General features: G+C 39.9%; 1 protein-coding gene across 1 annotated transcript; it reads right to left on the bottom strand.

Annotated features, from left to right (window-relative positions):
• Positions 1-2,158: 2,158 nt before the first annotated feature.
• krt94 (keratin 94) lies at positions 2,159-5,452 on the bottom strand. The gene is made up of 8 exons (XM_072384362.1): positions 4,903-5,452; positions 4,403-4,485; positions 4,133-4,289; positions 3,847-4,008; positions 3,560-3,685; positions 2,677-2,897; positions 2,535-2,548; positions 2,159-2,427 (listed from the first exon to the last, which is right to left on the bottom strand). Exons 1-8 carry the CDS (start codon positions 5,359-5,361, stop codon positions 2,378-2,380), a joined length of 1,272 nt encoding a protein of 423 aa, XP_072240463.1. The 5' UTR covers positions 5,362-5,452; the 3' UTR covers positions 2,159-2,377.
• Positions 5,453-18,072: the final 12,620 nt, after the last annotated feature.

The following is an 18,072-nucleotide window of genomic DNA, read 5'->3' as shown; positions in this document are numbered from 1 at the left end:
GTTCCCAGTACTTTCCAATAATTCTGATATACAGCTGGAAGTATATTTGAATACAGCTGGCCAAACGTGGATATTAAGCATTTCACATTGTCACTTTTATTCTGCCAAGTGAATTCAGAGAGAAAATATTTACACAAAATGGAAATTTACAGATATTCTCTAACCTTCCTCCTATACTGAATCTTCTTTAGAAAACTGCCTTTTGTTTGGGTGGTTCAATCTTTCCTATTAATTCTAATTCATTAAATATTTCAGAGGCCATATTTTGGTACATTATTATATGAAGCAAACCAACAGACATGTGGGGTAACTTCAGTAAACCATGACCCGCCCAACTCTGCCTGTACTTTACTGGATCATCATGTCTAAACCACCTTAATCCAGTGAAAGCAACAAGTACTCACCAGTCAGAGGCAGAGAAGCATGGGTCACGCCCTCACAAAAATAAGCTTGCAGCACGATATTGAATGTAACAGACATCATAGAGGGTTTAGAAGGATATATGCTCAATGCTGAGTAAAAGTGTGTAGTCTGCACTGCACCACTGCTCAGTATTGATAGTCAGACCACACCCATCTTAATAACACTTTGATGTCATTTTGGGTATTTCCATGCCAGGTACTTTAGTGTGGTTAGTAATGAGCAGATGTAAACTCCTCGTGCTTCTACCAGCACCTCTGGAGATGAGGAATTACCTCATTACCTAGGAATGACTTATTTCTTGTTCATTTAAATAGCACAAAAACACAATGTTGTTTGGTTTTAGAGGGGATTTATTATTGCCCAAGAGTACTGACCACTAATTATTTTCACATGTCGTTACTGTTTTTTGCTTTATTTATGTTTAGACATGATTAGGCTAGCTGTTTCCCCCTGTATCCAAAGCTTAGCGCTAAGATAGTCACCTGATAGAATTTTTTTAAACACTTTTCATACAACAAATCAGAAAAGATAACATTGAAACAAGAGAACATTTCAAATACTCAGAGCACTTATTTTGACATTTGCAGTTTGCATAATCATAAGCAGTAAATAATAATAATTTGATGTTCTGATACTTCTATAAATGAAGATTTGGACTGTTTGTTTCTCTGAAACTAACAGTAGTGGCAGATTTTAGCAACACATTGTACAGAGGCTTTAATATTCTAACATATAGACATTACTGACTTGGTTTGACATAAACCAGCTTGGTCAAACACTAATCTAGGCAAAATGGACCAAGTGCAACGTCTTTGTATGACCTCCACTTTGGATTTTCCTATCAAATTACAAGCATAATTGGAGTGAATGGACGCTGATAGCAAAATGGCTCCTAATATGGGTAACTGAAGCTCCTCAGAGAGAGTTGGAAATTGCAATTTTCAAGTCTCTATGAAAACAAGCTCCTCAGAGAGAGTTGGAAATTGCAATTTAACCCTCCCTATAAACACTCTGCTCTTGCCAGCATTACACCATCATTAAAGAATGATGAATATCCCAAAGGATTTCACTGGATTTTAGCACTGCACATGAACATAACAACCTTTTTCACACAATCCAAACATAAACGTCACCAGGCAAGGAGACGAGGTGCCCCACCCTGACAACACTATCATAACAGCTCATTGGCCATTTGGCATTGATCAGAGTTCATAAAAGAGGCCAGAGTCCAGTGCTGATAGTACCTGTTTCCACAATGAGTCTCTTTGTTCTGTTAGTCACTGTTTGCATTCCCACTCAGTGTTTCTGTCCTGTTTCTAGGTGACTGGAGTTACACAGACTTAATGTTACACAGTTGAAAAGCTTTTAGGGCAAAGTTGGTCAACCATTTGGGTGTGTCTTATTTGTGAAACCTCTTTTAGCAAACCCTGGGGTCATTTTCTTAATGTGGTCACATAACTTGCACTTTTTCTTTTTTCTTTTGATTTTCAAGGGGGTCGTTCAGCCCAGTTCTCTGACCGGCCTTTCCTCCAGATCCTGATGCTTTCCACACTGGGGCTTTTAACCATTGTTCACCCTTTTCCTGACAGCAGCCCGGTTACGTAAGATAGATTTCCGCAACCCCTCATCCCACCTCCCAAAATGTAATGCAGTTACCATGGAGACTGCATAAACATAGCGATGTCATGGAAAAAGAAGTGGTTCTTGTGACCGTAGAAATCCCAAAACAACACAGTTCTTATCTTCACCAGCAAATTTATTTTTTAGACAGATCCCAAACACACACACAGTATTGTACATCAAGTTTTCTTCTGTTGGATCATAAACTTTAACACAGGTTTCATTGTTAACATTTTTTAGTACAGTTTCACTCATCTCGTGTAACAGCTTTTATTAATTGGAGTGTGTGTGTGTGTTTGTGTCTGAGGACAGCTTGTCCTGCCAGTCAGACCTCCTAGCTGGAAGAGCGCACAGTGGTGGTTGTGATTGTGGTCTTATTGCCGCCTGTTAAAGGACAAAAAAAGAGATCATGAGGTCATTGTTTAAAACTTTTTTTCTTGACATTATTTGCGCTTTATCATGAATTTTGTTTATCAAAATAGGTCACTCACCGGTGGTAATTGGTCTAAAATGAAGGAAGGGAGAGGAAGACATAGGGAAAAACAGTGAGTAAGGAGGCCTTTTGCTTTATGTTCTTCATGAATGATGCATGTTGGTATAAATTGTCTTTTAAGTCAATGCTCCTGCATTTACCTGGACTCTTCTGTCTCCAGCAGGGATCTGTAGGTTGCAATCTCCTGCTCCAGCCTTGTCTTGATGTCCAGCAGCATCCTGTAGTCCTGGCCCTGTTGCTCGATGCTGGCGCGCACATTGGCTAGCTCACTTTCAAGCATGTTGATTGTGTTCTGGTAGCCGGCGAGCATGGCGCTGTAGCGAGCCTCTGTCTCTCCTAACGTGTTTTCCAGAGCGCCTTTCTGTTAGAAGATAAGAGGATAAAGTAGCTGAATTCAGGAACAATCATTATGACACACATAGTTTATTGTTTGTTCTTGCCACCAGCTAAGTGCTTTTGCTCTGTATGTTTAAAGACCGAATCTATGCCTACTAGACACACCCAGGTTGCAATAAGCCAGACAACAGAAGCAGGTTTGTTTGCTTTGCATTACCGACCTTTTATTAAAGAATAAAAGGCAGATAAAGAGAGATTTGTGTATCTTTTGACTTTCCTCCACTGCTACACAGCAGCAGTAAGTGGTTGTTGCAGGGAGTGCTGAATGACTAAGTCCAGCTGGGCACAGATAAACCATAGGAGTGAAACTTTTGGCCATGCACTTCAGCATTCCTTCAGCTTTCTTCAAGCTCTTTTATGACTTCCAGAATTTGAACAGATGTCTGTGAAATGTTTTCCTGAACAGGAGCCCCTCCCTCCCTTTTCTACTGCTCTCATCACTCTTGCTCCCTTCATTCTTTCAGTACAGACTCCCCCTCTCAGCCTCCCCTTTACTCTTTAACCCTTATGTGTTTCTTTATTTTGTCCTGACAAGAAAGAGATCTGGAAATTTTGCTCATATAAGGCAACATCAGTGAAATGTGAACAGACGGTTTTAGCCTTCAGGGTTTGTTTTTTTTTCCTTACCATGCTAAGCTGAGACTGCAGCTCAATTTCCAGGCCCTGGAGTGTGCGCCGTAGGTCATTGATCTCTGTCTTGGAGGTCTGGATTGATTCTGTGCTGATAGCCACCTCCTTGGTCAGAGTTGATGACTACATAGAAAAATAAAGACACAGTCAGACATCTTGCTGATGACCTGTTTTAGTTTTACAGAAGATTATGTTTAATCACAGCCTAGACTTCTGAGGGAGTGAACCCAGTCATTTGCAATGTGTGGGATGAGATTCCTTTGTTTATAGGAAAATCTTTTTACCTTCTCACTGAACCAGGCCTCTTGGTCCCGGCGATGTTTGTCAGTGATGGCTTCGTACTGGGCGCGAATCTCCTCAAGGACTCTGTTGAGGTCTTGCTGAGGTGCAGCGTCCACCTCCACGTTGATTGTGCCAGAAAGCTGAGAGCGCATGGCTGCCAGCTCCTGAACAAAGCGTAGGAGAAATAAAAATTCAGTGTTAACGTCTTTTTGCAGAGTGGCTCTACAGGTGTGAAAAATAAGAGGCCTTCGCTGATATAACTGATAGCTGTCAATGTGTGTCAGTCACCTCTGCGTGGTTCTTCTTGAGGTACGCCAGCTCATCCTGCAGGCCTTCAATCTGCATCTCCAGGTCGGCCTTTGTCAGGGTGGTCTGGTCCAGCAAGCGGCGGAGGTTGGCAATATCAGCCTCAACTGACTGGCGCATCATCAGCTCATGCTCAAATCTAATTAGTTGAGAGAGCAGAGAACACTAATATCAGATGACCATCACTTTAAAGCCTGATTCTTCATCCTTATTGGGATGACGGTCAGCAGTCGTATGACAATTTGTGCTTACTTGGTTCTGAAGTCATCAGCAGCCAGTTTGGAGTTGTCAATCTGGAGCAGGATGTTGGCATTATCAATGGTGGCACCATTGATCTGAAAAGAGCAACAATAGTGGGAGTTGGCCTCAGTTACACAGTTGATTTGTGGTTACAAAGAGTAGCTTCTAAAGCTTTTGATTTTATTCTTTTGCCAACTACCTGTTTACCTAACACTGAGGGCTTCTCTTCTGCATTAACCTTTTCAGTCCCACAGGTACATTTGATCAGACATTATAAATGACTTCAGGTCATATTATAATGCACACTTAAAAAAAACACTTTTCTTTTGTTTCAAGCTTCTTCAAATCACACATCAATGTTAACTGCCTGTTAAAATACCAAACACTACAAGTTATACAGGTTCTCATTATGTCTTGAACCTTTTTAAAGAGCTCCCCTGACAATCATTAACAGCACTTCAAATATTTGTTTAGCCTACTGTTTAATCTGTGGAGGCTTTCACACACTCTACCTTGTCCTTCAGGTCATTGATGATGGCCCAGAAGTGGCTGTAGTCCCTCTCAGCTGCCGGCCCTTTCTTCTCGTAGTATTCTCTGATCTGAATCTCCAGCTTGGAATTGGCTGCCTCCAGACTGCGGACCTTCTCCAGGTAGGAAGCCAGACGGTCATTCAAGTTCTGCATGGTGGCCTTCTCATTCAGGTGCACGGTGCTCTGGTCCAAGGCGCTGGAGAGCTCGAATCCCCCGCCGCCCCCCATGCCGCCTCCATAGCCGCCTCCAAAGCCGCCTCCATAGCCACCTCCATAACCTGAGGAGACAACGCGACTTGTGGATGAGGAGATGCGGGGGCCACTCCTAAAGCTGAGACCTGACACACTGTGAGCTTTGTGAGGAGCAGCACTTGATGTGTAGCTGCGGCTCTGTCTGGTGATGACTCCAGGACCACTGGCGATGCTCTGGCTGTAATACATGATGGCTGACTATCTGCTGGTCAAGAGAGAACACGAGGAAAGAGGACTGTTACACAGCTGTGGACCGTGACAGGACTGTGGAGTTTGATAGAGAGAGGCAAGCTGTTGATATAGTGCAGGATCTGGGGCGGGACTGACTAGGAGGAGGGAGGTGGAGAGGGAATGAGGGAGTTTTCCTCTGCAGCTCAGCCATGGGCTTGGCAGAACCACCATTTGTTTTCTTTGAAGGACCAGGGTTTGGTTTCTTTCCACTCCTGTGAGGATAGTGTTGTGGAATGTGTGTTTTTGAGAGGGTGCTGTCAGTCTGGATCACTGAGTTTATGTGTAAATATATTTGTGCCCCTGTGTATGCAGGACTGTTGTGTGTTTTTGTAAATACCTGCAGGTATTGCCGTGATCACACTAGTCATTTGGCATGCCAGTGCAAATAGAGGAGGTGTTGATTTATTGTTATAGAGTCCCGCCGTTAGTCAATATTCACTCTAAGTATTTTGCAAAGAATTCATTTGGTAGAAAAGATGCACAGTGATAAAATCCAGGGACTGCTCAGTCAAATTAAACCAACCATTAAATATGAGAATTTCTTTTCCAGAAATGCTGTTTTGACAAATCTTGTTGCAGAAAAAAATATTCATAGCAAAGTAATTGTTTGTGTTCGGATACTTTGAGCAGTTAAAGGTTTTTGTCAGCTATTCTTTTGGAGCAAGAGAGCGATAAGTAAGTGTAGACCACCTTATTTTCTTAACGATAGTCTTATCTGGAGTTATTGTTGTCTGCCTTGTAAAAGCAGCAGGAAACTGATGAACTTTTGACAGATTGCTTGCAGCATGAAAGTTATGCAGCCTTGAGCCCCACACCAACATTGTTTTTACATATCTAGAGTCAAGGGAATTCTTCAGGTCCCTATTGTTCACCATCTGACACATAACTTCCCTCTTGCCGCTCAGTCTAGTATTATTGTGTGTATGTGTGTGCACTGTTCATTTAGTTGATTTTGGCTTGTGTCCTCAGTCGAGACACAGCTCCTCAAGTGATACTGTTTCTGTGTGTGTGTGTGTGTGTGTGTGTGTGGTCATTATCTTGGTGCTGGACTCTGGCCAGTTTCTTTGCTGTTGCTGAGAAACATCTGGTGTCAGGCGGGGGAGTCAGGCACATGTAGGTCACTCCACATCCACGGGGAGAGGTGATCATTCTTTTTACAATGTGAGCAAAGTTTGGTTGCTCAGTACCACACACTTACATGCATTTCCTAATCCATCTAGACTTAGACTTAGACTCAACTTTATTTATCCCTTGGATATACTTGTCCCCAAGTAACTGCAGGTTCATTTGACCAACCTTTATCAACTTTACTGTTCCTTTAATTATCATAAACTACACGACTGATCCTTAGATGGCTGCACTGCAGTTTTTTGGGCTTTTTTTTTTTTTAAATGACTTTGTTGACAGGATAGTGGAGAGAGGGAGACAGGAAACATGGCAGAGAGAATGGGAATGACATGCAGTAGAGGGAGGTTGTCTGGCTCAAGACTCAAATCAGGGCCAACTGCAGTGAGGACTATAGCCTCTGTATATGGGGTGCCTGCTTAACCCACCACGCCACCGACCACCCCATACCACAGTTGTTACTCAACTTTCACGTGTGCACTTCAAAAGGGAAAATCTCAGAGTATGTGTTGTATTGTTGTTCGATGAAGAAATGAAAACAACTTTCAAGTTGGTTCTCTGAGATATGAAACTCTAAGACTGGTAAGGCTGCAAGGCTGCATGTGAGGGTCACATGAGCTAGTATCAGACTAACTAAGCTAGTATCATCTCTTGCATTAAACACTGACTGTGCATGTCAGGAGGGAACTGTGCTGTGTATGGTGAATAAAGAGCTCATTTTAGGCTTATTTATTGTTTCATAAATACTACCAGTCTATTGAAATAGGTTTATTTACTTTAACAAAAATACATAGTCTACTTCCTTTACTGTGCATGGCTGCAGCACCACTTTTCACCTTCAGTCTGAGATGCTTTATTTCAGCTCCTGTCTTGTCATGACACTCCAGAAAACCACTTTCTTCTCCGATTCTTGCTGTCTCCAAGAAAGGATTTTATTATTTCTTAAATGCGTGGCAACCTAACCACTTGGCTGACAGCTACATCAGATGCTCTTTGTTTATGTTTATGCATTTGGCAGACAAATTTATCCAAAGCAACTTACAGGTAGGCAGATAGGGTAAGGGGGTCTTGCCTGTGGACCCCTACTGGAGGTAGTACCTTTCATGCAGGGGATTTGAACCCAGTTCTCCTACACGGAAGGTAGCAATCATACCACTACCCAGTCTTTAGATGTCATGCATGATGCTACCTACTATGTTGTCAAAACATATTTCATGGGGATATTGTTAAGTGAGAACAAAAAAAGAGGCAAAAATTACAAATGAGGCTGTTGGGGTGGCCCTTATTGGCTGGTTTAAACAGGAGGCTTGAGGCAGACATGTTTATTCACTCAAAACGAACAAATGTCATCACAACATGCTCACAGACCCCTGTCCCTGAGTTCATAGCAGCAGCAGCAGCAGCCTCTGATATCAACTGTCCGCCTTTTAAAGACCATCGCTACCTCCTCCCGAAGCTCAACCACATGACAGGGTAATGTGTTTTATACAAACAGGACAACTGAGAACCATTTCATCCAGTCCACTTAAATCCAGTGTCTCAGTTCAGCACTCCAATACTTGTTATCCCCCTCTTTTAATTAAAACGTGGTATCTTCCAGAACCTTCTAATGGTGTTCAGGCCCCCGAGGAGTCTTTTAACCTGAACACCCTGGAAAAGGAGACAACAGAAGAGGTAAGAAACTTGCACATGTATTCCAATGTCAGTATTTCAATCAATATTTTCAGAGACTGTAATTCTTTTTCAAATTGCCAAACCTTCCATCCTAATACCAGCTGAGAGGCACATCCAAACAATCTCAATTCAATTTCAGATCATAAAAAATAAAATGCCTCCAACCTTTGTGTGTGCAATGCTTTTATGCTTCATGTCGTGGTTTTAAAGTGCATATAATTATACGTAAAGTGCTTCTGGTGAAATAAATGAAAACCCTAATTAAAGAGGCCTTTCAGGCACCCCAAAAGCAAAGTTTTAAAAAAATATATGGTGATCCCATAAACATAAATCATACACAAAAGGCTATACAACACATGAAAGGTGAGGGGGACACCCCAAAGCATCACATGATCCCTTCAAATCTTTTGTCAATATTGTGAAGCTGACGGTCACATTTGCAGCAACCTCAATCATTCAGCTGGGAAAAGATGACTGCCTTAGACTCATACTATCTATGCACCAAGCTGGGATTTTCTTCTCAACAAAGTTTCTATATGAAAGCAACCATTGCAAGTTTGTTGGAAGAGTAAATGTTACAAAAAAACCCATTGAACCATCAAGATAAAACCATTAAAGATGAAGAAATAACATTTTTACTTGTTAGTCAGAACAAAACACCATAAATGATTTGTCAACGAAAGAAATGGCTATTGTTTAACACCTGCATCAACATCATCCCTCTTTACCCATCTATAGTATGGCTGTTTCATATAAAGACAGAATACTCTTCGGAAAGAGACCTTCACATTTTTAACAGCAACAAATGATGCAAATGCATTTTGTTCCTTAGTTTCGGTAAAGTCTCTGAAGAGATTGTAGCTGATTTTGAAACATAGTTTTACCTTTTTGAACCTCTCAGTCAGTAGTTGTGTCCACTTAGAGTTTTGATGTTTTTACCATAATCTGCACCAACCTCCTCATACTATCCTCTTAACACCATGTGGTGGAAGCGTGTCTGTGAAACAGTTGGAATAGTGTTTAATGATGATAGCATTTGCGATGCTCTCAGACAGCTCTCTTCTCTTCAATGCTGTAAAATAAAACTGAGTTCAATCCTTTTTATGCAGCAACACCATAATATATTTCTTTAACTAATCAAAACACTGGAAATTCTGGACATTGGAAACTGTACATATTATTTAGATTGCAATCAGATGCAAATGTCCCTTTGTTATTTGTAGCTTTTGTATTTTTTTCTGAAGGTTTTCTAAATTCTGCACTTGAAACACTCATGCTAATAATTTTGAGCCAGACTGCACATCAAAATCAAACTATGTGGCCTGCGAGCCCCCTGTATATATTACTTTTTCAGCTTTAATCAGTCAAAGGATACTTTTTTAAAAAGGTGAAGTCTTTGGTGGTTTGAGGAGTTGAAACCATTTGAAAGTATTTGTAGTTAAAGACCTCAGTGTTCAGTTTGAGTGTCCCAGGTTGGTCTTGACTTGACTGGAGAGAAGAAAAAGTTTATTTGTGTATCCCTTAATCACCCTCGATATGTATAATCTCAGTTGGCCTGTCAGAACTCATTTTATAAAAGCAATGACTCCTCAAAGATCCTCAGTGAGATTAAAAACTCCCACTCGGATCTTAGAGGTAAAAGGAAAAAAAGGTTTTTTTGTCTCGTGGGTGAAGGAGTGCGCAGAGAGTGTGTGGCTGAAGTGATCTGTCGGGTCCAGTACAGAAGGTTTTTTATTCTGGGATCGCTAAATTCTGTGTAAACAAATTTCTCCCGTTTCATTTTATCAAGACTTTCTTCCACTGCACTGTCGATGAGTCAGAGCGGATCAGCGTTGGCACAAACACTGAGAGGCAGACAGGTATTGCCAAACTCCTTGAGAAGACCAGGTGGAGACAGATGACTGACAATAGCTGAGTGCAAAAGTAAAGCAGATGAGCTCATGTCTACTTGGGCTGGTCAGTGTAGAAGGGCGTTTTTGCTGAATGACTCAGAAAACTCACACAGTACTTTCCTCTCTCATCTGCTCTGCATCACATATCAATGCAGCCCTTTTCAGTTTAAGTGTAATTACTGTTGTCAGTGAATGATAGATATAATGACTGCATCTGCTTCACACCCAGATCAAGATCTTTTCATCTCCCTCAGCAGGATAGACATCTATAACATTGAATATTTACTTAAAGCAAACTGAGGATGCAAAATATTCAGTAAACCTTTCAGACACACGTTACTCAGTCGCCACAGCTCAATGAATTCTAAAAAGTCTTTAAAAGCTTTTCTTTGACCTTAATAAGAAAAAATCAAAGTGTCTTTGCTTGCCTATTGTGGAAGTTTTTTTTAAATATATTCATTACGAGGGTTTAACTGTATGACTCAGAAATACTCCACCAGCTCCCCACTTCTGATCCTCTGAAGTTTTAATGAAGATAAAATTCCTGCTTCAGGGACTTTGGTTTGTGAGTTTTCAGATAAACATGTTTATTTCAATATGTGCAAATGATACAGGAAGTCACAAAGCAACTGTTGTTATATGCATCTTTCATGCTGTAATTCAGCCATGATTACAGTGCACAGGACTGTAATTATCAAGGAACACCGCATGTATCAAAAAAAACTTTTAAAACAGTGATTAAACTTTTAGGCATCATAAATGTGACTAACGATTGATTGTAGCAAGGTGTTACCGTGAAGCAGACTCAACTCTAACAGGAAGATTATCTCTGACAATGAAAACCCAGTTCTGAATTTCCTTTTCTCAGCTGTGAAGAATAAAACTGCGGCTTCTATTGAGTGTAAAAACAAAGAGAGGAGGAGAAGGGCAGCGGCTTGAAGGGAAGTCGCTGTTCTGTTTCTTCAATTAATCCCTTCGTGTTTTATTTAAACCTTAAGTGAACAACACCTTTAAATCCAGTCAAGGACAGGTGTGAGGCCAAACTCAACAACCTTGGACTCCGTTGATAAGATATCCTGAAATAAAGGGAATTTCCTTCTTATCAACAGGCCAAAGTAAGAGATGAAAATTTTCAGCAAAATATTGGCATTTCAACTGATCGAAACTGCAGCATAGAGAGTTATTGATTAGAAAGTCCATAAATCAGAGCAGCACAACATTTACATTGTTCACCTCCAGCAGTAACTGTGCCATGCTTATTAAGCCTTGAAATATTATGTTTGAGCATTAACCTGAGCTGTTACATGGTGTGTAAACAGTTACCGTGGAAGCATCAAAATAATCCAGTGTTTGTTTGCAGCATAGCAACCGTGACTAGTTTATGTGTCACCACTCATGCTTGAATCTCATCTATTGTCTTGAGTTCTTGACAATCTGGATTCTAGCTCAGATGAGTGCGTCCAGGATGTCTGTGGTAATGTTTTAATTTCCCCCTTACAGAAACCTGGCACATCATGGCAAGAGATATCTCAGTGGCACATCACTGCACCTTTGTTCGTAGCTTTGGAGGTTATCACTGCAACCGCAAAATGTAAACAACAAAATGCATCTGTGGGTTTCATTTTGGCCTCCTTACCTTTAGATTACAGTCGTTTAATCATCTATACTATTAATTTTATTTCTATTTGATCAAAAGGCCTGATTTACCAGAGCATTTTAGCCAACTTAGATCATTTCAGCTCTGGCTTCCTCTCCTGCACTCAGGAGAGTTTGATACTTTGTTTTAAAAGGAGCTGCAGTGCTTTTGTTCTTTTCATCTCAAGTTTTGATCACTTCAAAAGTGACACACAGCTTTGCAACTTTGTAACTGTTCAAGTAATTTGATTATCATGTAGACCATCAGCTTGTCTGAAATCATTATTTATAAGCAGAACTAATAACATTGTTGTCGCCCTCGATAGTACCAAATAAGTTTTACTAATAGTGAAAGATGCTAACAAGCTAATGTAACGTGGAAAAGGATAATTGCCTTTTGATGATCATGGAACTTCTCTGATGTTAGCATTTAGTTCTAAGGAAAGTACATAAATGTTGGCCCACAGCTCTAAAAATTACAGTTTCACAATATAGAGAATGAGAAGTTGACATTGTTTAGATGCCATATTGTATTCTCTCTTGCTCTCAAATAGTCTTTGTATGTACGGACCCAGAATTCGAACTTTCAGTATTTCTCCGTTCAAACTGTAGGATGAGCCTCTAAAATCATAATCAGACAGTAACATGTCTGTCCACTGCAACTAAATCAATTATTTTCAATATATTTAGTTATATTATGATTAGTTTCTATATAATGACTCATGAAATCCACAACATATGAACATATAAACTCGTCACTAAATCTATTTGGAAGAATTACGATTTGGTTAGGGCTGCACATGGTATGGTGTTTAGCCCCATCGCCTACCAGTAAGAGGGTTCCAGCTTTGAATTATGGATGGATAATTTGGCAGTTGGATAATTTGGTTGCTTTGATAAGTTAACCAAAAAACAGGGGACAGATTTTGGAACAATGCCGGCTTGTTAATTAGCAGATCTGGTATTCAGTTGTGCGATTCAACTACTCCCAATAAGGTCCATCTTCAGTGTCATCATCAATTAATAAAGGAAGATGCTTCTCAACAGACCTTCATGCAACAGATTAATGGGTCAAAACTCATCCTGCATGTTTACAGTCATGCACTTTTCTACTTTTCTACCACTTACAGTTCCTTTTAACTCTACTGCTTTCTCACCCATGAAAAGTTAGAGGCTGGAGTTCAAAGTACATAGTTAGGGTTAGCAATAATGTACATGGTGAGGTCAAGAAATGTCACAAATACATAGTTAAACAGACAAAAATCTGCATGCTTATAACGTGTATTCCTGAACTGGTTATAGGAAATACAAACTGCACTGACTATGTGCAGTAAACTTCACAGCCGTGTTGCACCACATTCTGTAAAAACTGGCACAGCAGTTAACCTGGGCTGACCTCTGACCGCTACGTACATTTTTTTTCTGGGCCTGGAAAGAAGAGTTTTCCTTCGTAAGTATTCTGTCAATCAGTTTCAAAGTTATGACTTTTGGTGGTGTTCCATATCCACTCTGGGTGAAAAGTTTAACAGTTTTTTTTACATGTTCGGTGCCCTTGCCCTACCCAGGGGCAGATATATGAATGCACAAGCAGAAGAGAGAGCAGCTCTGTGCAGAGAAACTCTGACTCACAGATGTGGAGCAACACGGTCCTGAGAGCCTCCTGTAAATATGCCACACCCCTCCACGGACATTATCACATCCTGCTCAACTATTCACTCTGCACTGTGTGTAACATGGATTCAATCATTGACTGAACTCTAAAATGTGCAGCAATTACACCCAAGTAGTAGAGTATAATCCTGCCTTTTATGTGTGTATTTGTGTGGCCGTTCCCTGTAGGGCCAGGTTCTACAGACAAAGTTAAACATTCACCCTCAGTGAATTACCGACTGTGCATATTGACTTGTTTATATCTGTGCAAACAAAAGGCTGTCAGCCAATGTTAGTCTGTTCCTATAGTGCAGTTGATCAAAATACATTACAATAGAGCTGTTGTTATCTTTAAGGGTCTCATGCCTGCTGGAGTAATACTCTTTCCTCAGACCTTGGTGAGAAAAACTAATCATCACACCTGCTGTGGAACTATGTTTATTCAAGCCCTTCGCATGTTACAAAAAGATGGTTTTAAAGATAGAAACAACAAGAAATGCTAAATGCTTGTAGATGCTTTATAAGGGGCTGATATACGAATATAACAGAATGTCACATGGTCACACCCTTCTCTAAAAAAAAATTTGTGGACCATGCAATTGAGATTTACAGCTGAAGTGTACCATCTAGTGGTAAGTGATATAATCACTGCAGAAACTGCTTTGCATGTTGATCAGCATGTTTTCTCAGCAGCTGAATCACCAAGCCACACCCGAGTAAGCTGTTTAGGTTTTTAGGAGCAAAAGCTGCTGGTGTACCACACTTTCTTTTCCTGAGAGATGAATTTAGTCATTTCTTTGCATTAATTTTTCTGATCAGAAGATAGGGAATAACTGCTGTTTTTAGCCGATCGTGTAGAGCAGTCTGCATCCGTTTGGTCAAAAATTCCAATAGATTAAAACATCATATGCAGCAATTTTTAGGAATAAAAACTGTAAACTGTAAGTTAAAGCATCCCTAAGGGTTTTTAATATCTATATAACACTGACAATCAGCTGATTAGCACTTTGTCTTGTTTACAGACTTGTTAAGAAAGGCCAAGTGGCTAAAATTTCAAAACCTTTAAAACCTTTAAAAGAAACCTCAAGCCTAGCTATTTTGTAGCCCTGAGATCCTCATGAACTTCAGAGCGGGTTGGGACTCCAAAAATAGAAAAAAACGATTCCCACAAAGCTGTGAGAAGAATGTTTTCAAGAGGTCCTTTCTGCATATCTCATATAATTAAAATGTCAGTTCAGGGGAATCATAGAGGTGAAGTTGAGCTCTGAGAGACCAAGGAAACATTCAGAAAGACCTGTTAGTTGACTTGCTAGAAATGAAAATCAAAGCCTTTAATGAAAAAGCCTGATGCATTTTTTATAAAGTCTTGCAAATAAATGCAAGAACCTTTTATGCACAATGAGCAAACATGTGTTTGAGGCAATGTAGGACACAATTACATGCAAAGAACATGTTGCAGGCAGTAGCATTTCACAGAAAGATTGAACAGTGAATTAAATAACATAACATGGCAGTGAGAGCACATTAAAGTGATCATAAACACAGCTCAAAATCCACAGCCTTACGAGGCAGAAGCTGCAGACTTTAGGCTTTCACAGTCCCATTTTAATTGTCAAAACTTTTGACTTGGTGAAGCATTAAAGTTAACAAATATATGGCTGCTTAAACATTGCCACAGGTAAAATGCTCCATACAAGGGCAAGCAAATCTTCTTGTTATTCTTGTCCCTGTGACACTTAAGCACATAATCAAGCTGCTACCATTCTAGTTGCTGACAGATAATGGCAGCTTGCAGACGCATGTGAGAGTTAAATACTGATTAGATCTGAACAAATGGAAAGAGCAGGTATGAAGAGACTTTTTGTTCCTGCTCTTGTTGGCAGATAACTTGTGTCTTTCCTGCTCTGCCTGCCTGCTGATCGTGTTTCAGCTGTAAAATGAAGTGGGTGTGGAGAGCTGGTGGAAGGTGGAGTACCGATGCTTAATCCAGATTGGTTCAAATTTGAACCTTACGACTATTTTCCTTGGTTTCCCCTCTGAGCAATGGATGTTCACCACTGAACGGGGAATGATGATGAATTAGTTCAATTTTAGCTGAACATTCATAAAACCAGACAGGGAAAATGAAGATAAATTACTTTTGTGGGTGAGGTAGAAACCCACTATGGGCTAATCTTACAACCTAACCACAAGAAATAAAAATAAAATCATACTCACAAATTTTAGAAAAACAGAATAAAGCAAAACAACACAAACTGTGTTGAAGACCTCGGAAACGTGGCTGAATGAAATGTGATTAATCACTACAGAAACTTTTTAACCCTTTTTTAGTCCGATTTTGTATCTGGACAAAGACAGAAAGTCACTTCAGACAAATATTTTAGCAATCCAATATTCATAACTTATGAAATACTGTCTTTGAGATGTTTGATGCGTTAACTTTATTTGACAAATCAGCTTTAACCTTCATCTGTGGATGGCACGGTGAGCTGTGTTCACAGACAATGATTTCTGGAAGTATTCCCGAGCCCATGCAGTGATTTCCAGGACAGAATCAGGTCTGTTTTTAATGTAGAGCTGCCTGAGGGCCTGAAGATCAGGGGCATAGAGTATTGATTGTTAGCTGTGTCCCTTGTACACAGAGATGTCTCCAGATTTTATCACAATCTGTGTATTTTGTGTTTTCTCTCTGTCTGGTCTCAGTTTGTCATTTCCTCACTTTTTTCCTCAGTTCCCTCCTGCCAGTCATCAGCTCCACTCCCTTCACCTGTGTTCATTTATCCTCAGCTGCACCTTCTGACTAATTACTCTCCCAGTATGTTCTCATCATTTGCCAGAACCTCAGATTGTTCACTGATAATACTGCTTGCTTGTGGTTTCCTCAGCTCATTCCAGTTCCTCGCATTTTTTGTCAGTTCCTGAATTTTGTTTTTGTTCTTTTGGTAATTGTATCCGGCTTTGCCGCACCCTTGTTCATTTTTGCCTCCTGGCTCTCCCTCCGTGTCTGCACTTGAGTCGTCCTTCCTCATCTCCACCAGCAAAACATGACAGATTCTCTGAGTCTCTTTGGTTGTATTATGTGCTGTAGCTGTTGGGAAAATCTAAATCTCCATGTTTTGTACATTGAGGAACAATTTTCTAAAATTACTCCACAATCTACAGACAGTGTTCTTTGTGTCAAACCTCAGCCCATCTTTATTTCTGAGAGACTCTGCTTCTCTAAGGTGCTCTTTTTATGCCCAATCATTGTTACAACTTTTTTGAGCTGTTTAGCTGCCATCATATTCAAGATGAGCTGATATTTTTCACGAAACACTAAAATGTCTCACTTTCAACATTTATAGAATATCAGTTTGTGAGATTTTCAAATCATTTTGCTCTGTTATTGACATTTTATGCAGCTTCCCAACCTTTTGGGAATTATGATACATGACGTGACAATGAAGTTTGAAGCTGTTGATTATAAAAACATATAGGTTGGATCCTATAATGCAATGCATTCCACTATAACCTCGGGTTTTGCAAGATTTATCTGTATTATTTTAGATAAGAACAAATAACAATGGGTAAATAGATCATTTACAATTACTTTTATTCATTAAACTGTCTGATATGTCAAAATTTTGTAAACAGCGGCAGGTGCTGAGTGCAGTCTCGTCTCATTAATTAGTCCAAAAAGTGACTTTGTAGTTATTTAAGCTTTAAACTGACTGAAGTAATATTCAATTAAGGAAATTCCTGAAAGCTGGTTTCCAAACATCAATGTCCTATTTACCTGTAAAAAAAAAAAACAACAAAAAAAAAACAAACTTTAAATTCTATCCAGAACGGTTGATCAAAAGGAAAGCAAAATTAAAACTGGAGTAAATACTTTCACTGCACAGAATGTTCCTTCATGCTAAACGTGGTATCTACTCAACTATTCCGGTACTGTAATGTGTCGGTTTGTGTTTGTGCTCCACTGAAAATTCATAAGACACACTGTCCTATAACCTTTTCAGACTCCAGTGCTGCCCACAGTACAGAGCACCACATACATTTACTCTCATATAAAATATTTATTCTTAAATAAATAATTAGAAAGGCCACACCTGAGATCTCTCTGTATGCAAACACGTATTCAAGATCGCTTATCAGGGAGGGAACCTGCAGTAACTCCCCTGCCTGCCTACATAGGGGTATAGGGGAGGCAGATAGGGCAACATCTTTATCTTTCACTGTTTTAAAGAACAAAAGATCTTGTCAACTATGCGCTGAGAAATATATCTAAAAGGATTAAGGTAAAAGAGCTAAGACTGTGTCACAGGCCTCTCATTATAATCAGGTTACTGCATCACTGGAGGGCTCAGGGACCCATAGGGTTTGTGAAGAGAAAAGCTTATTTAAATCTAAATAATGCAATGAATACCAAGTTTTGCAGCTAATAAGCAATGCTGAAATGCTGCAATATTCAGTCCCTGGAAAGAAAAATATTGCATTAATCGTTAGCAAAGCATGCATCTAATCTTTTTCACAGGAGACATTTAGACATGTCACAGCAGGGGAACCACAGGTGTAACTAATACCATCAATCCGCTCCACTTCAACAGAATGAAGCCGTAGTTAATGTGATTAGTTTCCTCTTTGAACTCGCAGCTATGACTGGTCAAAGTGCTTACTGTGGAAAATGTGAAAACTTAAGTGTATTTATGTC

Source organism: Leuresthes tenuis, unplaced genomic scaffold (genome assembly GCF_036924035.1).
Source record: "Leuresthes tenuis unplaced genomic scaffold, fLeuTen1.0.hap1 SCAF_4, whole genome shotgun sequence".
Lineage (NCBI taxonomy): Eukaryota > Metazoa > Chordata > Actinopteri > Atheriniformes > Atherinopsidae > Leuresthes > Leuresthes tenuis.
This window is presented reverse-complemented; position numbering and strand designations above follow the sequence as displayed.